Source organism: Acomys minous (genome assembly GCF_964271855.1).
Source record: "Acomys minous genome assembly, chromosome: 15".
Lineage (NCBI taxonomy): Eukaryota > Metazoa > Chordata > Mammalia > Rodentia > Muridae > Acomys > Acomys minous.
The window spans coordinates 50,477,684-50,504,418 of NC_140497.1; the positions used below are offsets into that span (position 1 = coordinate 50,477,684).

Below are 26,735 nucleotides of genomic sequence, written 5' to 3' on the forward strand. Positions count from 1 at the left end.
TGTGAGACAAAGTCTCAAAGTGAGAGGAGAGGAAAGGGGAAAAGGAGGGAGGGAGAGAGGGAAGGAGGGAGGGAGGGGGAAAATCTATGAGAATAAAAGGGGAATTATTACAGAAGGTGTGGGGAGCCAAGGCGGGGGAGATAAGAGAAGGCACTAGAAAGTGAATGTGATCATGGTATGGCATATGAGCATATAAAAGTCCCGGTGGAACTCATTATTTTACAGAATTAATATATACTAATAGGTTTTTTAAAGGAAAAAACTGTAGATGTCTAGCCTACAGTTTGCACAATCTCCTACTCTTACACAATATAATGGGAGTTGGATAGCCACGTCACCTACTGCCAGCATTAAGTGAGCAGTTTCTCTTGGTTTTTTTGTTTGGCTTTAACTTTAAAAAAAAATTTTTTTTTAAGAATTTCATACATGAGTTTTATATTGCATCATTTCCACCCCTACCACTCTGAACTCTTTTTTCGTTTGTTTGTTTTGGTTTTTTATTTTTTGAGACAGGGTTTCTCTGTTTAACCTTGGCTGTTCTGGACTCCCTTTGTAGACCAGGCTGGCCTCGAACTCCACCTGCCTCTGCCTACCCAGTGCTGGGATTAAAGGTGCGCGCCACCACGCCCGGCCCACTTTGAACTCTTAAATCCTCCTTTATTCTTCCCATTCCTTCTCAAATCCATAACCACTTCTTTAATTACTGTTCTCTCTCTCCCTCCCCCATCTCTCTCTCTCTCTCTCTCTCTCTCTCTCTCTCTCTCTCTCCCTCCCTCCTTCCCTCCCTCCCTCCCCTTCCTGCCTGACTGCACCTTCCAATTGCTGGGATTACAGTTATGCATCACCACACCCAGCTAAACTGAGCATTTTTCTACTGGCCAAGAGACCAAAAGACACGCTAAGAAATTCACATCTATGCCCTCATCCCATCTTTTTAAAAAATCTAGAATGTGAGCTACACGATCATGCTACTTTCCATATAGCAAAAGGAACGCCCAGGTTATTCAAGTCAGTCTCCAAAGACTGAGTGGTTCCCACAGGGCTGTGGTCCTGAAGTCTGGCCACGCAGACATTGCAGGTGTTGGCTGGAGCATTTCCAGGCCAACCGTCCAGGAAAGCTCCCATAAGCCAAGACCCTGTCCAGAAAGGCATCCAAGATAACAAATACAATATAAGCCAAGAGATTAAAGTGAGAGTCGGCACAGAAGAATGTGGCCACCCTTACCTCGTTAGTATTGACTGTTCACAGCCCTGACTGCCAGCATCTTCCCAACGCTTCCCTGACTTGGCTCACAACCCCACTGGCTGTCCTTCCTCCATTCCTGGTGACTAAACTCTGCTCAGAAAGTGACAGGGCTCTGGTCTCTCCCTCTGCTAAGACACACAGAATGTTTTCCTCCACTTCCATTCCCTCTCTGTATGGGCCATGTTCATCTGGGTATACCCTCTGCGTTCACAGGAAATGTCAGAACCGTTCTCTCAATGCTGTCCTGACAACTGGGTCACTGGGTGGGACCAGGTTTCTTCCCCCTACATTTAAATTAGGTGCCTCTCATGTCCCCAGCTGCACAATAAACCATGGGAGCAGCAAACACAGTCATACTCTGTTTCTTTCTTAATGTAATACGTTAGGCACAGGAAATACTCAAGAGTATGTATATTATAAGCAGCATTTTTCCCCCAAGAGAGTTCTCTCTACACAGCCCTTGGCTATCCTAGAACTTGCCATGTCAACCTAGCTAGCCTCGAATTCACAGAGACCCACCTGCTTCTGCCTGTTGGGATTACAGGTGTGTGCCACCGTGCCTTGCTACAACTTTCTAAGTGTATCTTCTGACACACCTACCACGTACTCTCTATTTGGTGTAGCGAGACTTGAAGACTACACTCGGGGATCAGACAGTTTATTTCCGTGCAAAACATCACAGCTTAGTGTCCCCTTATCCGTTTCACCTTTTGCAGTTTTTGTTTCTCATAGTCAACATGGTCCAAGCGTATTACATGGGAAGTTCTAGAAGCAAAGTCCACAAGTTTTAAATTGGACACTGTTCTCAGGGGTCTCCTGCTTTTGTCAATGCCTGGGACACAAATCATCTCTCTGTTTAGCACAGACGCACAGGATACGCTACCCATCAGGCCCTAGTGGCTACTGGAGTATCAGTCAACCATCATGGTACTGCCAAGCTTATGTCCATGGGACACTTATTTTATTGAATAATACCTCCTAAGCACAAAAGTAGTGATGCTGGCTATTTTATCATAGCATGTTTTTATTATTCCATTTTACTCTTAGTCAATGTTGCTACTCTTTGCCTGACTGACAAGTTAAACTCTATAGGTGCATATGTGCATATAAAAAATATTCAGCTTACATACAGTTTGGACCTATCCACAACTTTAGGTATCATTTGTAAAAGGACTATGCTCCGCGCCCCCCACCCCCACCTCCCATTTCCTCTATATGGCCCAAGTGCAACTGGGCAAATCCTCTGCATTCAAAGGAAAGGTGTGACCTTCCTTTCAATGCCCCTCCTCTCCCCTCCTCGCTTCTTTTTAAAAAAATTAATTTATTATCATTTACTCAGATTACATCCCAATTGTAATCCTCTTGCTTGTATCTTTCCGTTCCCACCCTCCCTCCCTCTTCGGTCCTATTCCCCTCCCCTAGACCTCTAATAGAAGGGGACCTGACCACAGCCTAGCAGGTCTCATCAGCATAGCCTGCTTCCCCTTCCTCTGTGTGACTGCTATCTGAACAGGGGGGCTAGGGTCACTGCATGCATTGTGTCCTTGGTTGGTGCCTCCCCTCCCCTCGCCTCTTCTTCTCAACTCCCTTTATCTTCTGGCCATGCAACAAAGGGCCTGTGCATACCAGATACATGCTGTACCACTGAGCTCCACTCCCAGATCTAAGGATTTTCTTGGGGTTTTTGTTGTTGTTGTTGTTTTGTTTGGTTTGGTTTTCTGTCATTTTTTTATGAGGCTACAAGTATAACTGGCATACGTTAGTTCTTTTCCAAAAGTGCTAACGGCAAACTATACATGTTTAGACATATTAAAGTAAAAACCTAGGCCTATGGATCTACATCAGCCTTTTTCTTGGACTTCCAAAATAAATTATCTTAAGGCAACGCTTCAGTTTACTATAAATACTGGATTAAAGGAAATGTGCAAACCCATTCGGAGGAAAATACAAAACAGTAAAAAATGCCCTTTCCTTTAGCATACACAAAAGCCAACCAATAATAACTGAAGGGCCTTAAATGCTGTTCTAAATGTCAAGAAGGCACACTGAGAGAAAACACGTCAACTGTAACCTTGCAGTGGCAATGCTAAGCCAAGGACTAAGAGCGTAGAATGCACAAGGCAAGGCAAAGGTGGGGGCACCCACCACGGGTCGAGGCACCCCCTTTTTAGCTCTTCCTCTCACCAAGGCGAAATGCTGAAAACAAAGGTTAGCACGGAAAGGTCTCCATTCTGAATACACGGTAAAAACTACCGCACCGCATACCTGTAAACATGGCGTGGAAATAAGGGCTGCAGGCCGCCAGCACCACCCTGTGAGCAGCGATTTCCATGTCTTCCGCCACAAGCGTGACATCACACAGCAAATTCTGACTGTTCCCAGGGAGAAAAAGAAAATGTAAATGCCTCCAATAATAAAACTATTCAACATTCTACGCAAAACTGTTGCTGTAAAAAAAACAACAACAACAACTTTTTTTTTTTAAGGTCTTGTCTACTTTAGGGAAATCCTTTCTCTTCTAACAGGATAAAGGCACAGAAAACTGTATGCTAGATAAAAGTCCACTGTGCCTGGACCTGCCCTTGTCCCAGAAACCTATCCAAACTTGATCACTGATTTCTCACCCTTCGGGTAGTTAAGGAGGCAGGGCAGCAATGCCTGAAAGGAAATGCGGCTCAGTAAGAACAACACATCAGCAGAAATGCAGGAGGTGATGCAACAGAGATGCGGACAAGCAAACTGAGCCAAATACACCTCCCCCCCATTGCCCAGCACCCCCTCCCCCACTTGCTAAATTTAAAGATCCTGGAAATGACCCTGGGTCTCCACACGAAGGTGAAATTCTACTGTTATGCTGGCTGCTTATAGAGCACTTGGGCATGAAAGGCTTCACCTAGCCCACGTTAGCAACATAAAATAAATTATTCCTTGAGGCCGAACCACCAGTAACAAAACTAAAAAGCACTCTGTAACGTTAAAGCACTCTCCAGCTATCACAATTATACTTAGAATCCTGAAACATCCACTTTAATTCCTGCTAAAATGTGTGCTGAACCTTTTTTGTGTCCTTACATGATACTGCATTCTCTGGGTGATTTAAAAAAAAAAAAAGTTACTGACAGTTATGCTGGGACCAGCAGGGAAGTTTCAAAATCCAAATATTTGTTGGCAGTCATCTTGTGAGAGACGGGATCAGACATGGTACAGGCACACATCCTATCTGCACGTGTGTGAGCACCAAACTCACATGTGGCACAGGGAAAACAGCTCACACTTCGCTCTCAATCCCTCTGCCTCTCTCCGTCAAGGGGAGCCTGCTGTTAATTTCCCATCGGCTCACAAGCAACATGGCTCTGTGAGCTTAAGCAAATCCTTGCAGTCTTTTACTTGCTTACAAACTTGTTCCTAGGGGGCTCGCACCAAAACTTTTTGGAAAGTCTACTGTCACTTATTCTTTCTTTAGTTTAGGAGAAATGAGAAAAAGGAGCAGCCCGGCTCCAGATATGACAGCGTTCCATGGCCTAAATCCTGACGAGCCTGCTGGGCCATGAAGACTGAAGTGTGGCTTGTGGGTGGCGCTGACTTAAAAAGCGCGTGATACCGAGAGGCATCGGGAAGGTCCCGTAGTTGAGTCATTAAAGGAGACACTCGTTTGGAATTCCTCCAGATCAGGTGGACAGTGACAAAGTCTACCATCAGCACAGAGAATTAAAAACATTCTGCCCACTGTGAATGCCAGATATCACATGTAAACCAACATGGAACAGGCAGAGGGGTAGGGAGGACCTTCTACTGCATGGTCCATTTCAGTGGTCCAAATGAACATTCGGAGAAATCAAGGTTAAAAGTGAAAACAGCCCAGGCTAGCGGTGTAGCTCAGTGATAAAGCACTACTTACTATGTATGAGACCTAGGGTCTATCCTCAGGACCGCACACATGGGCTGACCTGCCTACAGCCCTCCCCAACCCTCAAGTGCTGACATCAATATTCAAACTCGGCACCTCCTCTCCACCACAGGATCATCTGATTATCTAAGCCAAGGCAAATGACAAGATTTCTTTAAGCTCGAACAAAACAAACTGGCCTTGAACCCTTTTTTTTTTTTAATGGTTTTTCGAGACAGAGTTTCTCTGTGTAGTCCTGGCTGTCCTGGAGTCTCTCTCTATCTAGACCAGGGTGGCCTCAAACCCATAGAGATCTGTCTGCCTCTGCCTCCCGAGTGCTGGGATTAAAAGTATGCACCACCATGCCTGGCTCTGGCCTTGAACTGTTATATAGTCCAGGCTAGACCCCAAATCACTACACAGCCCAGTCTGGCCTTCAGCTCTTAATGATTCTGCTTTGGCTTCCCAAGTTCTGAGGTTACAGATGCACATCACTGCACACTAGTCAAGAAATCACTAAAGGTCACATAGTGCTGATAAACGGCTCAACTGGGCTATCTCTACAAAACAGTTACAAAGTCAAATAGAGTTTTACACACTCATTCAGAGAAGCACTTCCAGGCCATCTCTGCCATTAAGGCGACTAACAAAAGCCATGCCTTACCAGACGTGGAAAGCATCGCCATAAAGATGCCATGGGAAGCTGGGTATGGGAGCTTACATCTTTAATCCCAACACGCAAGAAGCCTATGAGGCAGGAGGGTGACACATACCAGGCCAGCCTCTTGGGCAACACCGTGTGCCTGCCTATAAATAAGCAAGCATGAAGGAGCAGGACAATCATCAACAGAAAAAAAAAGGGGGGTGGGGATAAAAACAGTATGTGTGATGCAAAGACTACCCTCAGCAAAGGATGGGCGGGGGGGATGTAGCCCAAGAAGAGTAGGCAGAGGATGGAAATGAGCTAGGGGCCAGGGGTCAGAGGTCAACGAGGGGTCATAATGGGGCAGCCTGGCTTTCCTATAGTGAGAGGAAACCTGGCCTCCAGTCAAACCCAAGGCAAGAGCATCTTCACCAGTGTTTTCCTTGTGTCAGCAATCCCCCCTACTGCTCTCATTTAAAGATGGATCTTAAGCAGCATTACACTTGAATACCTCAAAAATCACATAATTAATTACGCTCGGCTTCAATTACAATTACTCATTGATCCAAACCTTCTAGCACAGCACCTGCTGGTTCCTGCATAATTAGCTTGGCCTCGCTGGCTTATTAGCTGATGTCAGTTAACTAACAAGACTGAAACATTAACGAAATATTATACAGGCACACCCTGGGCGAGGTTGCAGGAAGTCTGAGGACCTCATTAGAAATCACGGGCACACTTGCTCTTATACCTGTTTTTCTTCCTTTTGTGTCAAGCAGTAATAAATCTTGAAACAAAAGCCTGGCCTGGTACTGTTGAGTGTGCACTACATGTACATCAGCGTTCACAGCTCGTCACCCCCCCCCTTCTCTCTTTTAATTTGTAGTATTTGTGTATGTGCATGCATACATGCGCATACATGTGTATGTATCTGTGTGAGTATATGCTCATGTGGGTGCTGGGAACCACCGGCGGCGGCGGCGGCGGCGGCGGCGGCGGCGGCGGCAGCAGCGGCAGCAGCAGCAGCAGCAGCAGCAGCAGCGGGATGTTGTTACATTGTACTCTTTTTTAATTAATTTATTCATATTACATCTCAATTGTTATCCCATCCCTTGTATCCTCTCCTTCCTCCCTCCCTCCCATTTCCCCCTTACTCCTCTCCCCTATGACTGTTCCTGAGGGGGACTTCCTCCCCCTGTATATGCTCATAGGGTATCAAGTCTCTTCTTGGTAGCCTGCTATCCTTCCCCTGAGTGCCACCAGGCCTCCCCCTCCAGGGGACGTGGTCAAATATGGGCCTGCAAACACTCTTACTGCCCAGCCATACATCTCTCCAGCCCCACCCCACCCCCTCTTCCTAAAGGTGCTCTCTTACAAGCTGAATGACCGGGACGTGCGGAGAACCGAGAATGCAAAGTCTGACAAGAAAAGACAAGACATTTTTACTAGCTCACGGCCTGTCGTTTAGAGTGAACCTCTGGGCTTGTGTTTGAAGTCTAATAAGACAGTAGGCTGCAGATAGAAGAGGACTTCAAAATAATGAATAAAGTTGTTACTTAGCATAAAACTGTATCCGTTCCTTCCTCAGCCATTCCAAGGCGCCTACTAGATGCCACCGGGCTGTCAGCTTACCACAGGAAGACAATGGCACGACAGCAAGGGCTTTACAGGTGAGTGGAAAGGCACACAAGGAAACAAGTCATAATAAAAGAGCCTACAGGTACCTGGATGGTGACTCATACTTGAAACATCAGCCCCTGGGAGGTGGAGGCAGGAGGATTTCAAGGTCAGTGCAAGGCCAGTCCAGCCAGACCTTGCCTCAAAATACAGGAGATACAAAGAGACACAGACAGAGCCTCGAACCGAAAAAAAGCCTGTAATGTCTAGGAAGAAAGTAGCCCAGGCCAACTATGAAAAACCTTAAGAAAAAAAGTAAAGCCTACAAAGGGAATATGGAAATTACAGATCATATGTAAAATGTAAATAACACTGGGGTGGGAAGAATTTATCTTCTAAATCAGTGGTTTTCAACCTGTGGGTTGCATATCAGATATCCTGTGTACCAAATACTTAGATTATGATTCAAAACAGTAGCAAAATTACAGTTATGAAGTAGCAATGAAATAATTTTATGGTTGGGGGTCACCACAGCATGAGGTCACAACATTAGGAAAGTTGAGAACCACTGCTCTAAATGAAACAATATCATAAAAATTGATTTTTCTTAGAAAAAAAAAAAGAGAAACTTTGAAAATGATGAAGCCTGCCTGAATATATTAAGACATTGTTTGGTTTTGTGAGCTAAGACGAATGAATTCCTAAGAGCAGAAAAACCTATCACTGCTTTTAAAATGCAGTGGGTCCTCTTAAAGTAAATGTGCCATCCAACTTGGAGATATCAGAAATAAATAGTTGTGATATGAAAACAATTTACTAATGACTGGAAGTGGGAACAGTAAGAAAAGGACAAGAGTCTGCCCCTCCCCCTCGGGTGCTAGGGACAGTCTGGAGGCACCTCCTGCCTCGGGGAGCAAGTCCAGAGGTGTGCAAGTCCAGAGGTGTCAGGCCCAGGAGGAAAAGTGAGAAAAGGTGTCGATGGGATTGCAAGCCCACCAAAGTCTGGAGAGCTTTGGCACAGAGAGGAGAGCAGCAGCAGCAGCAGGTGGCAGAGAAAGAAGAACACAAAGTTAGAAAAAAGAAGCAGAGAATGAGCTAGGGTCAGCTCCTATCAGGACATGGCCCTGTGGCCCACAGTTCGCTATGGGGCAGTAGGGAGGCAGAATGACGAAGTGAGCTGTTTGTCTATACCGGTATGTGTGGGTACAGTTGTGTGCATCTGTGTATCTACGTGTCTGTGCACTCATGCGTGTGTGTGTGTGTGTGTGTGTGTGTGTGTGTGTGTGTGTGTGTACTCGCACGCGTGAGCATGTGTATGTTGCACATCCATGTGAGTTCACATGTGTCTACCTGTCTACACCTCCCCAGCACTGGAATGCACAGACCACTACGCTGGCTATTTGTGGGGGGAGGGCTGTGGAAGGGGGTTGGGTTTTGTTTTTTTTTTAAGGTAGGATTTCTCTGTATAGCCCTGGCTGTACTAGAACTTGCTCTGGAGACCAGGTTGGTCTTGAACTCAGATCCACTTGCCTCTGTCTCCCAAATGCTGGGATTAAAGACATGGGCCCCAGCTGCCCAGCCTCTTTTCTGGGTGAGTTGTAGATTCTGGACCAGCACTTAGCTGACTGAATTATTTCCCTAGCCTCGTGTAAACTACAGGTCAAAGAGTCCCCACGTGGAAATTTCAATTAGTCACATTTAACCAAATCTAAGACTGACAATGCCCATTACTAGAAAAGCAGACACCTGCCGTCTAACGCGCCAATAATCTCAAACAGACGAGCATGTACAACACACTGTCACCATCATCTCCGCTTCTCCTCCTAAAGCCGTGCCGCCAGGTGACATCTGTGAATTCCTGTGGCAACCAAACGCAAGTGAAACCTAGGCCCTAGGCTTGACAAGCCACAGCAGTGTACTAAGAGCTCTGGCAGTGCTCAGCCCCTCAGGAGACTTACAAACACATGGGAAGAGGAGACAGTCCGCCACAGGTGAACTTGGGAAGAAAACCGGTTACAGCCGATGCGACAGCGCACCAGGGAACTTAGAGGAAAGCCAGCCAGTTACCGCCAACGATTTAGAAACTACTTCAAACTAGTAATGGGTCCCAGAATAGGGAATCTATCATCTCTTTCAGCCAGACTTCAGACAGCGGAACTGGAATGAAAAACGATAGAGTACAGCCACAAGGAGCCCCTGGGGAGAGCACAAACTCAATCTCTGTAGAGAAAGAATGTCTTCTGGTCCGGGGACTTGCAAAAACACTTGGTTGCTCTTAAGAGAGGTAAAAGAGGATTTATTTATGAATAAGTAAAACGAAATATGAGTGGGGGGGGAAGGTACGAGAAAGTGTAAGAGTGGAGAGGAGGAATCTGCTGCCTCTCCCGAGGGGAAACAGTTAAACTAGGGATGGACAGGGGTCTAAACTAACTACAGGGCAGAGCCTGCAGAATACATACACAGGGGGGCTGGAGAGATGGCTCAGAGGTTAAGAGCACTGCCTGCTCTTCCAGAGGTCCTGAGTTCAATTCCCAGCAACCACATGGTGGCTCACAACCATCTAAGATGGTATCTGATGCTCTCTTCTGCAGATAAAGCACTCACATACAATAAATAAAACAAGTAAATCTTAAAAAAAAAAAAAAAGAAAAAAGAATACATACACAGGACACCTTGCTACAAGTTTGTTATTTCAAACACGGTGAAATACAGATGGCCCTGCAGCCTTGTAATCCCAACACTTGGGAAACTGAGGCAGGAGGATCATGGCTTCAATGGCTAAAGACTTCCAAGACCAGTCTGTCCACAGCCAAAGCCTGTCTTTAACGGGGGTGCTAGAGAAATGGGCTCAGCTGTTAAGAGCACCGCATGGCTTACTGCTCCCGTAGATGGCACAGGCTCTTACCCCAAACACCCACATCAAATAGCTCATTACTGCCTGTTAATTTTGGTTCCAAAGATCTAACGCCCTCTTCTGGCCTCCACGGGCAACTCCATGCATACAGTGTACATAAACGAACACGGACACACTCGTAATAAATAAATCAAATAAATCTGTGTGCTAAAGGGATGGTGGGGGGGGTGGTGTTGAGATCAAATAGGAAGAGGTGGAGTAAGACGTTCTGACTCCTGGTTCAGAGCCTACCAAGGACAAACTGAGGCAGTACAGTGGGTAATGTATGCCTCATGGGTTTCCAGCCCCTTGGGGAGGAGGAGGAGGAAAAGGAAGACAGTTGTTTTAGTGAAGTCATTTTCAACTGTCCCTTCTTCACATTCTAGAGGAGTTTAATGATCCTCTCCCTGCTCAATAAAGACCATTAAAAAGAAATCAACCACCAGTGCTTACGAGACCCTACAGACTGCTGCTGGTTAACTCTGCCGTACTCCAGGCTGTCTCTCAATCCTTCTTACATAAAGACATCAGGAAGGGCTGAAGGGCTTCCCGTCCTTCACGGAAGATCTTTTATTCCACTGTACTGCACAAAACCAAAAGGTCCCAACGACATTCTACCATAGCAAAACCAGAGCAGAAACAGTAACATCCTGTGTGATTATTTTTTTTTTCCAAAATCTCTTGCAAAAATACTGAAAGTGATGAAAACCAAGGCAGCCTTGCTTGAGTTCGGTGCTCAATCCACTTGCCTTGGCCTCTAAGTAGCGAAGTAGGAACAAACCGCATAGGAGCTGCCACAGTTGGATTGTTCGCAGGTGCGGCACAGACAGCAGCTGGAAGGAGCTGTGTCACACGCTGTGACAGTCCTGGCGCACAGTGAGGGAGATGGGTGACAATCATTCCTCTAAGAGAAAGACCGCAGCTTTCCGGTCCTCTTCTACAACATAAAAAACCACTACTCCTGGTGACTAACTAAGGATGTGGGGATTTTCATAAGGCATACAGGTGAATCACAGTTCACCCTTATAGAACACTTCTGGCCCCTAAATATAATTTAAGGGACAAAAATGACATTCCTTCTAAATGAAGCTAAGAGACTTGCACCACACCCACATCCTCAGTCAGAATTATTGCAAGTTTTGTAAGCTCAGGTAGAGTCATATATCCCAGGAATACATTGTGTTTCTTTAATCACCGCTGAAGATAAAGTGTTGCTCTTTTGTTACAGTTCTTTAATCTCTACGTTTCTCAGTAACAGTTCTTAGAACTGGGGTATGGAGGTGCACGCCTGTAATTCCAGTACTTGGAAGGCACAGGCAGGAGGATGGAGGGTTCACAGTTAGCCTTCCCTACATAGTGTGTGAAAGGAGAGGAGGGATACAGAAGACCTATCTTAAAAAAAAAAAAAAAAAAGCTGGGCAGGTAACAAAGGCTAATCCCAGCACCTGAGAACTTGGGAGTCAGAGATTGGGACATACTAGCTGAGTTAGAGGCCAGCTTGATCTACATAAGAAGTTCCAGAACAGCCAAGGCTACAAAGTGAGACCCTGCCTCAAAAGACAAAAAGGTACCTGTGATGTTCCTTGCTTCTTTGTCTCCTCCTACACCCATCCCTGTGCAGCACGTATTAAAAAAGCATAATTGTGTGTGTGTGTGTGTGTGTGTGTGTGTGTGTATTCTTCAGTTTACATTAGGATCAGATAAGTTTTACACTGAAAAGATACAGTGAGAAAGAACATCTTGCCAGCTCACTGAGCCAATTCACAGAGTGTGGGAGTATAGGGTCCACTGTTTGATTTGGACAACATTTGTGTTTTAAACTCACACCGTCACTCGGGAAAAGTGAGGTCACAGGCTCCATTTTGTACCAGAGGATCAGGGATATGGAAGAGCCAGCCTCCCAAGTCCCTGTTCTTACCCTTGCTATGTGGTTTCTCAGACATCATCAGTGAATAATGCTGCCCAGAAGATGTGGTCCGAATCTACATGCTATTCTAGGATAGGAGGATTCTGTCCTTTGACTTGTCACCCTTGTCTACAAAGTGCCAGGACAAAGCTTTATTCACCTTATCTAAGGGCCATCCCTGTCCTACCTGTGCAGCTAGTTAAACAGTGTGTATCCTGGGACTTTAGGAGAAGGAATTTATTTGGGTAACAGTTTATGAGAGTACAGTCTGTCATAGTGGGACAGCATAGTGGCAGGGACATTTACCAAGACCACGGTCCAAGCAGTGGTACTGCCCACTTTCAGCTAACCGTAGCTCAGGGCGCTCTTGTCCTCCTACCTCCATCTGGGGACAGATGTGTGGGCAACCACACCCTACACAGTGATTCACTAAAGTGACTTTGCTCCCACCAGCAGAAAGTTTACCAAAGCCACCCCTAGTGCACAGCGGTGATCCCTCCTCCCCCTCCCCGCCCCCTCTCCCCAGCCACTCCCACACTGAGGCTAGAACCACAGGGCTGGGGGCCAATGGGAGGCCAAGCAGAGGGGTGAGGAAGAGGAAGCTCTTCCCCTTCCCAGAAGTCAGGAAACCACCCTGGGCTACCCTTTCCTGACAACAGGAAGCTGATGCAAGGACAGGAAGTAATTAGTGACTTTCAGCTAGACAATAAAAAGTGTCTTCAAGTTTCTTTTGCTTGTATTTTTAAAAAGAACTGCACAAACTGGTTACAAAGGGTAAGAAAAAAAAGAAGACAACTTTTTTTTTTTGAGACTCCGTCTCACTATGTAGACCTTAAACTCAGAGATCCTCCTGCCGCTGACTTCCCAGTGGGGGGGATTAAAGGCATGTAGTATCACACCACCCAGAAACGACAGACATTTTTTTTAAAGGTCCAGTGAACTCGCAAGACAGGAGTCTTCTTTTGCTTCTTGCCCTCTCCTACACACTCTTCAGAATACAAGCCTAAATCTCCCCATTTCCTAGCTGTGCAGTTAATCATTCCGTGTTGGTGTGTACGGGCATGCGCACTGGTGCGAGTGCCTGTGCGCATATGTGCAAATGTGTGGAGGCCAAACAAAACCTCTTTATGGGTTGCTATTGGCTTATCTTTTGAGACTGAGTCTTTCATTGAAGCTTGTTGATTGGCTAAACCATTTGGTCCATGAGCCCCAGGGGCAGTAGGATTACAGACCTGTAGCTCCAGGCTACCAAGGTGTGTTCTGGTGTTCCAAATGCAGGCTCTCTTATTCTGGTACAGCAAGCACTCTAACCCCCCAAGCCATTTCCCCGGCCTGACAGTTCATCTTAAAAATATTATCGGTGAGTGACATCATTAGAGCACACCTGGTTACAGAGCAAGCAACCAACAGCCACTGCTCAAAGTTCTCCTTTGTTTGAAGATCAGGACAAACTACTGCCTGGTGACACGAGCTCATGAAACAGTGCAACACAAAGAACAAGGAGACACTTTTTTCACAGCCATGTAGTCACACCCACAGCAGGTCAGGGATGGCCAGGGCTAAACAATCGTAAAGTAAAGCAAAGACTCAGAGTCAAATGCTGAGGGAATCTCTTCATTTGCCTCAGGGGAGGGAGCAGCAGGTATTTGCCTCCTAGTCACACCCAGGGTAGTGAGTCACACCCAGGGTAGAGAAGGAAGCCAAGGCTACTGTGCTTGACAGGAGTTGGGGGGGGGGGGGTGACAAGAGTGGGGAGTGGTTCTGCTAACAGCCAGCCCTTTTAGTTAGTTTTATGTGTGATGGCTTTGCCTGAGTGTTTGTACATACTATATGCTCGTCTGCTGCCCAAAGAGATCAAAAGACTGTATTGGATCCCTTGGAAATGAAATTATGGACTATTTAAAGTCACAGTGTCAAGTGGTGGGAACCAAAGCTGGGTCTTCTGCAGGAGCAGCAAGCAAGCACTTTTACCTGCTGAACAATCTCTCCAAGTCCTATTTTAATCAGCTTTTAATGGTACCCTTATCGTCAAACACTTTTTTTTTTAACTGCATCTCTTTATATAGCCTAGACCAGCTTAAACATGAAATCCTCCAGCCTCAGCCTGCTGAGTGCTAGATCTGCAGGTACGTAGCACAAAGGAGTGTGTGGCGATGACCCTTGATGTACATAAGAATCACCTTAGCAATGGGCAGGTACTAGTCCCCAACATAATTACCGCCACCCAAACAACTTCTGTGTTTCCTGTCTGAAAAGTTATCTTTCCACATTCCTTTATGGCGGGAATCAGAAGCCTGTCTGCAGCATCAATGACTGGAAATGCAGTGCAAGGGACAATTTTCTAGTAATCACATTAAATTTTTTTTTTAAAGAAACAAGATTAATTTCAGTAAAATATCCTATTTAAACCCCTAGGCCCAGGCTCAGACGATAAAGGTGCTTGCCATCAAAGCTGAAGGCGTGAGTCCAAATATCTGGAACACACGTGGTAGAAGAGAACAGGCTATTCCCACAAGCTATTCTCTAACTGCCACATGTGCCCCCCCAAAACACACACACACACACACACACACACACACACACACACACGCAAATAAATAGAGGATCTGCTATGCTATCACTTTAACATATAATTAGTATTTTAAAGATAAAAAAAATAATTTATAAGCAGGGGCATGGTAGTAGCACAAGCCTGTCATCTAATTCTCAGGAGGCAAAGGGAGGGTCAGAGTACAAGGTCATGCTCACCCTGGAATACTTAAGACCTTATCTCAAAAATACTAAAACTAAAAAAAAAAAAAAAAAAAAAAAGGAAAGAAAGAAAAAAAGAAATGAACTCCTTTTCTTGGAAAGCCACTGTGTAGTTTTCCTTAGAGAATGCCTGAACTCGTACTAGCCACACATGACTAGACGCTATTGGACAGAGGATCGCTCCATCATGTGCACCTCTCATCTCCTTTCTTCCCATAAAAACCTTGCAGAAAAGCGCCCGATGCTCCCTGTACCAGAGCAACAAGTGGGGGGGGGGGGGGGGAGGGGCTGCTCTACAGACAATGAAATATAAACAGAAAAGACTACATATGACTAAAATGGCTACGTATGCATTAGAGTAACGCTACCTCCTTAGCTCGTTCATGACTTTAAAGGCTTTCTTCATGTGCCACGGGTTCACCGTCACTGGGCAGTGTTTTTCAGGATTATCATCTTTTGAATCGAGGGGCTTCTGATGACCCTGCTTTGTGCATCTGTACATAGAGAAAAGAACAACAAAAAGAAACAAAGATCTCATTAAGGATAATTTAGTTCCGGCTTGTCAAGCTACAAGAGACAAATTGAATGCCTCCCTTCCTCCCTCCCTCTCTCTCTCCCTCCCTCCCTCCCTCCCGTCCCTGCTCATTTAGAAGGAGGCTGTCCTCAAGCAAGAATGAGACACAATTCAGAGCGCTTTCTGATGGTCACTATGGTTTCTACAAAAAAAAAAAAAAAAAAAAAAGTGGGTAATTATCTCCCTGATGGCAAAGATCTGTCAAACATAAACATGGAAGATTCGGGGGGAAATGGCTTAACCGATCTCTCTAAATTAAAGCTGCTGCAAAATGAAGTCTGTTAGAAATCAACTTGCTTTTCCAGCCAATCTACAGTTTTATATATATGTATACATGTATTATGTATATAGTTTACAAACAAACAGAGAACAGGGTTGCACTTCAAGCAAACTTCAGATACAGAATCTGATTTAAATTTGTTCTTTTTGCGAAGATACTTAGCCCACGTATTTTGAACTGAGTTCACACCCGGCAGCTTCTGTGTGTAACAGTACACTCTCATTATCTGTAATCGTCCCAACAACCCTGTAAGCTAATTGTCATTACTAGCCCATTTCACAGACAAAGAGACTGAGGTGAGGAAGAGGCTATGAGTGACCTAGTTTAAACGTATCATTTTTCTACTTTTAAGAAAAGCTTTGTTTTCTTTTTATGGGTATGGACCTGTATGTTGTAGGGCTGTCCATGGAGGCAAGAAGAGGCCACTGGCTCTTCTGGAGCTAGAGCTCAGACAGTTAGTGGTCAGCCACCAGATGTGCAGACTGGGAACCCAGCTCCAGTGCTCTGCACGAGCATCAATCACTCTTAGCTGCTGAGCCAACTCCCCAACCCCTATATTTACAGTATTTAAGAGTATTATAACAAGAATATTCTTTCAAGAGGTGGAGGCTAAAAAAAAAAAAATCCTCTGGCAAAATTAAGAATGTGATGTGAGAGCTAAAAACTACAAACTAAATGGACACAAAGGATATTTTTGAAGTGATAAACACATACCTCAGAAAATCTACTACAAATCATTGAATTACATATATTTTATAGAATGTAAATTATACCTCAAAAAACTGGGGTCAAAGAAAAAAAAATGGGCTGGATAGCTCAGAGCTTAAGAGCACTTGCTGCTCTTGCAGAAGATGTGGGTTCGGTTCCCAGAACACATAGTGGTTCCACAACCATCTGTAACTTCAGTTCTAGGGGATGGGACACTGTCTTCCAACACCCTCCCTGGGCACCAGGCACCCGTATGGCACACACTCATAAATATATATAACAAGTTTTTAAAGTTTGGAAAAGTTAAGGCACCACAGTAAGCCTACTGGGAACCACGCTTGTCTGCGTATTGTACAAAGAGGAGCTGCAAGCTTCGCTCAGCACGGCACTGCGCTTTCCCTCCTGCCCCACTTCTACAGAACACTGTACTGCGCACTCATCCATGCATCAACTTTCTCCTTTCCGTGTACTTGTAAAACATCAGTGAATAATCAGTGAATAAAGCAAAGATTCCTGCCCTTCAAAGTCTGGGGAGAGGACACACTAAGCATGGCAGATCGGAACTCTGGGTAGGTACCATGTTTCAACAAGGGAAGAGCTACAGGAGAAGGGCAAGATAAGACAAGCAGAAAGTAAGAGGCATTGGGGGGGGGCGTGATGGTACACACCTTTAATCCCAGCACTCAGGAGGCAGAGGCAGGAGGATCACTGTGAGTTCAAGGCCAGCCTGGTCTACAAAGCCAGTCCGGGACAGCCAAGGCTAACACAGAGAGACCCTGTCTCGAAAAAAAAAAGAAAGAAAAAAAAAAAGAGAGAGAGAGATGCCCGATAAAGGCAACAAAGGGGTGAATTTTCAGTACTAAAAGGGGTGGCCAAAGAAAGCAACTGGGGACTGAGATCTGAAGAAAGGCCTAGAAGGTGAGAAAAGCTTCAGTGGGGAAGGTACAGGCAGAAGAGGGCTCCCTCCCCATAAGCACGGGGCTGACAAGCAACAGAGGCTACAACCTACATTTTCTAGTTTTCATGACTGCTGGGTGAAGGAAGACACCTGTGCTGGTCAGGCTTTACTGTCAACCTGACACAAGCCTCTAGTCCCCCAAGGAACCTCAGTGAAGAAAAGCCTCACTCAGACAGGGCTGTCGCCATAAGAAAGCTAGCTGAGCGTGAGGCAGAGAGCAAGCCAGTAAGAATCGCTCCTCCACGGTTTCTGCTCCAGGTTCCTGCCTTGAGTTCCCGCTCTGACATCGTAGAGACCAGTGGTTATGTGGACGTGCAAGCTGAAATAAATCCTTTCCTCCCCTAAGCTGTTTTTGGTCGGAGTGGTTTTTGTTTTGTTTTTTTGTTTTCTGTTTTGTTTTGTTTTCTAATTAGAGCAACAGGAAGCAAGCTAGGACAGCAGTCTATAGGGGTCAAGGAGAAAAGAGGAAAAGGATTTAAGTATGGCAATAGGGCGCTGAAGCTGCGGTTCTCAACCTGTGGGTCTCGACCCCCTTGGGAGTCCAGTGACCTTTTCATGGGGGTCAAATATAAGATATACTGCACATTACATATTTACATCACAACTCGTAACCATAGCAAAATTGCACTTATGGAGTAGCAACGGATTTAATTTTATGTTTGGAACATATGTGTGGTGTATGTTCCACCACAGCATGAGGAACTGTATTAGGGCTGCAGCATTAGGAAGGTTGAGAGCCACTGACCCGAAGGGTTACAGGGAGGCTGCCTTGGGTAAGAGAAGTGGCTGGCTTTTGATATATTCAAGGAAGAGGCAACAAGATTTGTTGACGGGATGAACGTGCACATCAAAGAAAGTCTGAGCAAGGGGAAGGATTTAGTTTCCATTAATAGAAAGAGCAAGGCTATATAGGTAGAACTAGTTTGGGGAAGATCATGTTCACACAAGTTGGTACTGATGTAGGGACACAAAACTCATGGGAAAAAATAACAGGATAGCCTCGAGTTGAAGATTAAAAACATAACTAGTGGACTGGTGAGATGGCTGAACAAGCAGACGTTTGCCAAGTCTGACTACCTAAATTTTACCCCCAGGACTCACATGGTAGCAAGAGAGAACCAAGTCCCAAAAGCTGTGCGCGCGCACACACAGGTTGTATATACTCACACACTTTTTTTTTTTTATTTAGATGGTGACAGCATCCTGAGAAACGGGGGTGGGGTGGGGAAGGCTGGTTACATGGGCAGTATATGAAGCCAAGAAGCAACTTTCCAACATTAAAGAAACCTAGAAGAAAAGTCAGCCTAATTTGCCGTTTTCCTAGTTCCTGAGTAGCACTACTTCAGTACTTGATTCCGTAACAGGCTCTTCACCAAAAACTCTACTTTCCCCTGTTGATTTGTTTTGTGTGTGTGTGTGTGTGTGTATGTGTGTGTGTGTGTGTGTGTGTGTGTGTGTGTTTTAAGCTGAACAGCTGAGTGAGCGCAGGGCACGGCCTCCAGAGGCAAATTCCACCGCCCGCGTGAGATAAGAGGAGGCACACTCCATTAATTATAGCCTGTGGGGAGAGAGCGGAGAGTGAGAGAGAAAGGGTCCTTGGCCTGGAGAAATGATGGTTCAGTAGTTAAAGAGCACTGGTTCCTCTTCCAGAAGACCTGAGCACAACTCAGGGAGCACTCACAAGGCACCCCATAACCCTTCCTGGAACTCCAGTTCCAGGCAATTCCGACACCCTCTTCTGCCTTCTGTGAGCACCAGCCAAGAGCACAGCGCACAGATATACACACAGGCAAAAGAACACACATGCACATCACATGAGACGATTATTTTTTTTTGCTTGTAGGAAAGGGTGTTAGTAGGGCTGTGGAGATGGCTCAGCTGGGAAAGTTCCTGGTGCACAAGCAAAGGACCCAGGCTTGGATTCCCAGCGCCCACACAAAAGCCAAGCGTGGCGACGTATGTCCGTCACCCTAGCAACGCGAGGTGCCCACAGAGGACCCCCACAGCTGGCTGAACAGCTTTCCAGCCAATAAGCAAGCTCCCAGCTATAGACAGAAACACACAACATCGTCCACAGGACACATGTGCACTACACATATGCACAAATTCTAAAAAGAAGATCTTGGAAAGGAACTAAGCTGGTTAAGTCTAAAAAGGCAGATGGAGGAGAGAACTGGGGAGATACATGACTATAAAAGACAGACACCCCCAATCTCACAGCAAGGGAAACAACGGGGTTCCCACGACAAGTCTGTGGAGCCCAGGCAAACTCCCCCTGAGGGATGCAGTACAGAATTCCTGAATATACAGAATGTATACAGATAGAGCAGGGAGGCTTTGGCGGGGAGAAGCAGACTGGTGCTAAGTCAATCACAGGGGAGGTCCCAGTGTTCGGAATGGAAGCAAATGTGACGCTGTCCTAAAGAGAAGAGCTACCAAGAAGAGACTTGATACCCTATGAGCATATACAGGGGGAGGAGGTCCCCCTCAGTCACAGTCTTAGGGGAGGGGAGTAAGGGGAAAACGGGAGGGAGGGAAGAATGGGAGGATACAAGGGATGGAATAACCATTGAGATGTAATATGAGTAAATTAATTATACATATATAAAAAAGCGTTATTTAAGAGTCAAGAGCTTTACACCTACGTAAGCAATCAGGAATCCATGCTAAGCCTCAGTGGGTAAAGACACAGTCCCCTGCTCTAAACAACCTACCTCCAATCCCGGGGACCCACATGGTGGAAAGAGAGAAGTGACTCTTCCCACCTGCTGTCCTCTGATGTGGTGTACATATAACTTCCTCGACATACATACATACATACACACATACACACATACACACATACATATATACATACATACATACATACATACATACATATATACATTTTTAAAGTAGCTAAGAGGAGCTTGAAAGGTGACTTAGCAGTGAAGAACATTTGCTGCTATGGGGGCTGGAGAGATGGCTCAGAGGTTAAGAGCCATAACTAACTGTTCTTCCAGAGGTCCTGAGTTCAATTTCCAGCACCCACATGGTGGCTCACAACCATCTCTAATGAGATCTGGTGCCCTCTTCTGGCCTGCAGTTGTACATACAGGCAGAACACTGCATATAATAAATAAATAAATAAATAGTGGCATTAAAAAGTTAACTGGTTAAAACTTCTGAATGTCACTAAATTGTCACTCAAGAATTTTTTTAAAAAAAAATTTGCTGCTCTTGGAGAAGACCAGGATTTGGTTCACAGCACTGACACGGTGTCTCACAACCACTTGCCACTCCAATTTCAGGAGATGCAACTCTTCAGGCCTCCGCAGGCACCAGGAATGCCCTTGGTACACACACATACGTGGAGGCAAAAACACCCATAAAATGACTAAGTATATCTTTTAAAATTAGGATTTTAGAATGGGTGTGGGAGGATAGACTTGTCATCCCAGCATTCTCGAAGCTGACGTGGGTCACAAATCCAAGGCTACCCTGGACAACCTTGCAAGGCCCCTGTCTCGCATGAACGAGCTCAGAGAAGAAACTCCCGGCTTTACAGAAGGAGCGCCAAGGCTGCCACACATGATAAAGGCACACAGGGGCGGTGCCCACATAAAATGATTTTTCAGCTTCCCTTTTGTTGATTCAAAGACTTAAAAGAATAAGGAAGAAATAACACTAGCTTTCCTTTCGTAGGTGTTCTTTGTACCGAGAGCCACTTACAAACACAGCCCTTGCTGCACAGGCTGTATCCTTCCCATAATTCCTCCTTTCCTATGTGGCTTTGTGTTAGATGGTGTCTCGTTCATAAGCAGAATGCAGCAACAGGCATGGCACACCATGTTAAAACTATAGTGGTGACAACTGTAGCTGCTAGGAGCATATCACTGCGGGGGGTGGGGGGGTGTATGTAAAAGTCTACCTTTGAGACTACACCATGTGTGCCCAGGTACCCATCTTTCTTTCCCTTATGGACAGAGAGCAGTGGTCTCCAGGGAAGTTGGGCACTGCTTTCTTGGAAATATCAAAAGGAGATACTTGCTCAAAGTCCCTTCATTTTTCTTTCTGCTACAACTATTCCTTTTTTGTTTGTTTGGTTGGTTGGTTTTTTTGAGACAAGGTTTCTCTGTGTAACAGCCCTGGCTGTTCTGGGCTCGATTTGTAACACCAAACTGGCATTGAATTCACGGAGATCTACCTGCCTGTCACTCCCAAGGGCTGAGATTAAAGGCGTGCCCCACCACAACCACAGCTGTTCTTATCTAACAGGCCACCCAATTGCATATTGTTATTAAAAACACATCTGAAAGAGTTGCCATTTCTTTGCTTTTATTTTTGGAGGTGGGTGGGTGTTGTTTTATTTGCTTTTTGTTTTGGTTTTAGTTGTTGTTGTTGTTGTTGTTGTTGTTGTTGTTGTTGTTGTTGTTGTTTTTTGAGACAGGGTTTCTCTATGTAATCCTGGCTGTCCTGGAACTTGATCTGTGGACCAGGCTGGCCTCACACTCAAGAGATTCTCCTGCCTCTGCTGGGATTAAAGGTGTACGTGTCACCACTGCCAGTCCAGTACGAGCTGTCATGTCTGAGGGTTTGAATTCCAGTGTACAGCTTTGCTATGCTGTATAGAAGACGGTCCTCGAGCCTTCCCTGAATGCTTGACCTCCAGACTCCTGAGCTGGCTTTGTAACCAAGATGGCCTTGCCACCCTGCCTTATAATAAGAACTGCATCCTCAGACACCAGAAAATACTCTAACCCTGAGAATTCCCAAATAGTCAAGGTTTCAAAACCATGCAAAGGCTTGAAAGCACTTCAACAATTTAGACAGGACGGATAATCTCTTTCGTGTTATTTGATTCAGAACAGTGGTTTGGGGGTTCGTTACCAAGGATGGGGAATAGTAATATCAGAAAAGGGCTGGAGAGATGGCTCAGAGGTTAAAAGCACTTGTGCAAGCATGAGGATCTGAGAAAGGGCTATCACTGGGACTTGCTGGTGACCCTGCCTCAATAGTGAGAGAGTGACACGGTTTGTATGATTAAATGTTTATTGTCAACTTGCCATGAACTAAAGTCACCTAGGAAGCCAGACCCCAGCTGAGGGGTTGCTTCCTTGAGACTGGCTTGTGGGCGTGTCCACTGGGGATGGGGGTGGGGGGAGAGCTGTTTTGCTCATATCTCATCCACTGCATATGGTACCACCCCTGGACTCTTAGGGCCTGAACAGAACAAAAAACTGAGCAGAGAGAGCCTGAACCATCCTGCGAGCAGCATTCCTCTGTGACTTCGGCTTCAAGTTCCTGCCCTGACTTCCTTCAAGGATGAACTGTAACCTATAAGATAAAATAGGTCCTTTCCCCTCCCAGGATCCTCCACTGGCACAGGAATGCATGCTCGTGCCTGAGCGTGCACATCCACATATATACCACACTCAGGTTAAAGGTTAAAAGGGAAACACACCTGTAATCCTAGCACTGGGGAGGAGAGGAAAGAATTCCGGGAGCTTGCTGCCTAGCCCGCCTGCAGAATGGAAGCAGCAAGCCCCAGTTCCCAATAGAGACCCTGTCTCCAAAAACTAAGATGGAGGAGCATTGAGATGGCTCGGCTGGTAAAGACCACCAAGGCTGATACTGATGATCGGAGTTTGACTCCCAGTACCCTAAAGGTGAGAGGAGAGAACCAACTCCTGCAAATCAACCTCTGATCTCCACATGAACACGCACACACACACACACACCCCAAGAAGAAAAAGCCAATCAGAGCTCTATGTAATGGCACTCTCCCAGAACTTGGGAGGCAGAGGCAGGTGGATCTCTGTGAGTTGGAGGCCAGCCTGGCTACAAAGAGAGCCCAGGACAGCCAGAGCTCTGTGTAAACAGAGAAACCCTTTCTCAAACAAACAAATAGAAAACAAAAACAAAAATTCAATCAGTTTCTCAAAAATATGCAAATCCAGCCCTCCTCATATGAAAAAGGGCAGGCAAGCCCCTTTCAGAACTAGGTATGTCAGAACGGTGGTGTCTCTGGGGTGAAGCAGCTCCGCGTGACTTGTAAAAACAACAACAGGTGATGTGATACGCCCTCCCACCCACTTACCCTCCCACCCCAGGCCAATCTGGGATGATCGAGAAGAAGCGCTTTAGAAAATCTGGGTTGTTTATAACGTTAGTGTTTCCTGATGATACAAGTCACGGGGAATGACCTGGCAGCAAAATTTCACCGGGGACCAAAGACACTGTCACATTTAGGATGTAAATACTTGGCCCCTGGGTGGCCACCGTCTCTGCTCTACCACCCTCTCCGCCTGTTCACCTCAAAAGCTGCAAGACTCCCAGCTTGCAATGAGTCACCCACCATTACTCACAAATTTCTGCCAAGTTCACGTCAGCAGCTGTTGTTTTGAAAGTCACCATCCGTGCTGTACTGCTCTGAAGTTTCCCGGGACTTTATAATATTTCTCCTATGCTCCCACTGTCGTCCCTGCCAAGCGTACTTTCAGAAGCTTGGCAAGTTATTACCAATGGTCCACTTAAAACAGTCCCAGGCAGTGGAAATGCGGACTGAAATCTAATGACTGTCTTCAAAATATTTATCACAGCACTCCGCAGTTAAAACTTCTTCCCAACAAGATGCTCTCAGAGCCCCGCCCCCCTCCCCCCCAGTGGTGTATCTCCATAATAGGCACATCAACTGAGAGACTGGAAAAGCAATAGGTGTTCCTCATTCAATGCTTAGTTTATGGGAGGGTTGTGACTGAAGGTTTTTGTTTGTTTGTTTGTTTTTGTTTTTGTTTTTCGAGACAGGGTCTCTCTGTGTAGCCTTGGCTGTCCTAGACTCACTTTGTAGACCAGGCTGGCCTCGAACTCACAGCTATCCGCCTGCCTCTGCCTCCCAAGTGCTGGGATTAAAGGCGTGCGCCACCACCGCCCGGCATGACTGAAGTTTTTTTGCAGTGCTCTAAAGGCACTTCTTCAAGTGTATGGAATTTAAGCTTTACCTGGCCTTTAGTTGTGCCATTGAACAAAAACGTATGTAACAGTATTCAGCAAATAAATATGGCTTTTTAGAAGAAATTGAGAATGTACGCCATCGTGTACCCAGAGCTTGAACCCGGTCAAGTATGTAGTGCAGGGGTAGCAGGTCGCTGTTTAGGATGTGTGATGCTCTGAGTGAGATGCGCATCCCAGCAGAAAGATGAGATTGTTATCTTCAGTACATAGGTCCTTAGACCTGAGCATGAGACAATTGTTAGACTAAGCTCCTACCCTGTGTGTGTCGCATAACAGCTCATGATCTCAGTCATACCTTTGAATTCATTTGTGTGTGAGTGCGTGCATGTGTGTGAGTGCGTGTATTGCTGTTGCTCCTGCGGCTGTAGCTCTCTTACTGTTAAACGGTGTAGTTCTGGTTCCCCAGAGCTAGAAAGGAAGTATCTAGAAAACATGCTCAGTTTTGATTAAGGAATAGCAGTTAAAAACTGGAGCCCGGAGCCTACTGGAGGGCAGAGGGGAGACTGTGTCTTCAGCCAGGGACGGAGCCATGTGGGGAAGTGCTGGGGGGGGGGGGGGTGGAGGGGATGGATGTCTGAGGCTGAGAGGTTGATGGAAGCTGGGGCATAATTGCTCTCCGATCCTAGAACAATGGTGCTGTAAAAAGCTGCACTTGAGTTCAGCCCAGCTCTCTTCTCTTTCCCTCCCACCTACATGACAAACAGAGCACAATCAGGCACTTTTTGTCCCTGACAGTGACTATTACCAGGAAAGGGATGGGGTAAGAGCATGTCTTATGCAAGATCAATCTTTTAAAGAATATCTCATAAACAATTAACAGAGCACGATCACAGAAAGATGTTCATGAGATGATAAAACAGAGAAAAGGAGAGTAATGAGCCATTTCAAACATTTCTGTGTCTTTTATCGCTCACGTTTTTTTTTTAATTTTTTTTTTTTTATTTTGCTACTTTTCTTTTTATGATGGTCATCACTTCAAAGCAGCAACCTCACCTGGCAGTTCAGATGATGGGCAAAATTCTGGGGTGGGGGTTGGGTGGAGAGGACCACTCAAAGACAGGAATCAGGTGGAAGACCAAACAGTACTCCGAACACTAAGTGACTCTGGATTAACACGGAAAGAAATTACCCCTTCATCTACTTGTTTCGTGGATCTAATAAATACCATAGGAGTGCAAACATAAAGAAGAAAAATGTTGAAGCTGGGAACGAAACTGAATGAGGCCATTCACTTTTATTCACTTTCTTGGCCTCCAAAGTTAATTGCAACACACAACTTGATGTTACTAGAAATGTACAAACGATCACAGCCGTTAGTAAATCAAAACATATGACTGTTGCCTAAATGTCCAGTGCATGCCTGTAATACAGCAGAAGACCAAGACCCTGTTCCAGTGTCCCACCCATTCCAGTGTCTGTCCTGTATAATAGGGAAGGCAAGGCCAGACACCAAGGAACAGCCCAAGGCAATGGACAATAGACACACATAGACACTAGGAAGCTAACAATGATCCAGCAGGGGCTGAGGTCAAAACAAACAAACAAATAATAAAACTGTGAAGGAGGTGTGGGGCTCAACTGGACCCTGCAAGAACTCCAAATCCTCTTAAGCAGAGACAGGAACATGAGCAATGGGCAGGCTGGAGACCCCTGGCGTAGGACACAACAGAGATTTTAGCTTCAGAGGCTAAGGCCCATAATGACCCTGGATTTTAAAAGTCAAAAAACAATGGCTTCCTAAGTGAGCCACAGCTTTGATTAGGCATGTTACATGACTCTAGGACGCTGAAAGGTTAAGATGGCACATGGACTAAAAGGTCAAGAGCGAAGACAGAAGAATTTAAGGGGAGATAACAGAAAAGTTTCAGGCTTTAAGAGACGAACTCTATGGACACCGCTATCTGAACTTCCCCAGCTCCTGCAGGTGGACAAGGTGCAGAGGAGGGGGAGGAGGAGGAGGAAGAGGAGGAGGAGGAGGAGGAATCAAAGACTATGTGGGTGTTCTCAGTGGCAGGGACTCGATGGTGTTTCTTTCACTGCCACATGGAAAAGCTACTTGGGAAGCCAGTCTGAGAACAGGTTATGAAGTCATCCTTGGAAACACCAAGTTTTACACTGAAGCAAAGAAGCTCCTTTAGAAGCCCAAGAGTCTAGCACCTTTAAGCACAGATGTTAAGTGCTGTCTTAAGACACAGATGTCCCAGGGCTCCAGAGCCTGAGGCGAAAGGATTCCTGCATGCCAAACGCCAACCTGGGCTACAACTGTGAGATTGGAGCCAA

At 45.8% G+C, this 26,735-nt stretch overlaps 1 protein-coding gene across 2 annotated transcripts in view; it reads right to left on the reverse strand.

Moving 5' to 3' along the window:
* KLHL2 (kelch like family member 2) overlaps window positions 1-26,735 on the reverse strand; it is a 116,082-nt gene that overhangs the window by 83,679 nt on the left and 5,668 nt on the right. For both annotated transcript variants that reach the window (XM_084757973.1, XM_084757972.1), the window contains exons 2-3: window positions 15,311-15,436; window positions 3,512-3,618 (exon numbers count right to left, since the gene is read on the reverse strand). In XM_084757973.1, the coding sequence (XP_084614099.1) occupies window positions 3,512-3,618; window positions 15,311-15,436 (233 nt within the window). The remainder of the gene's footprint in view (window positions 1-3,511; window positions 3,619-15,310; window positions 15,437-26,735) is intronic.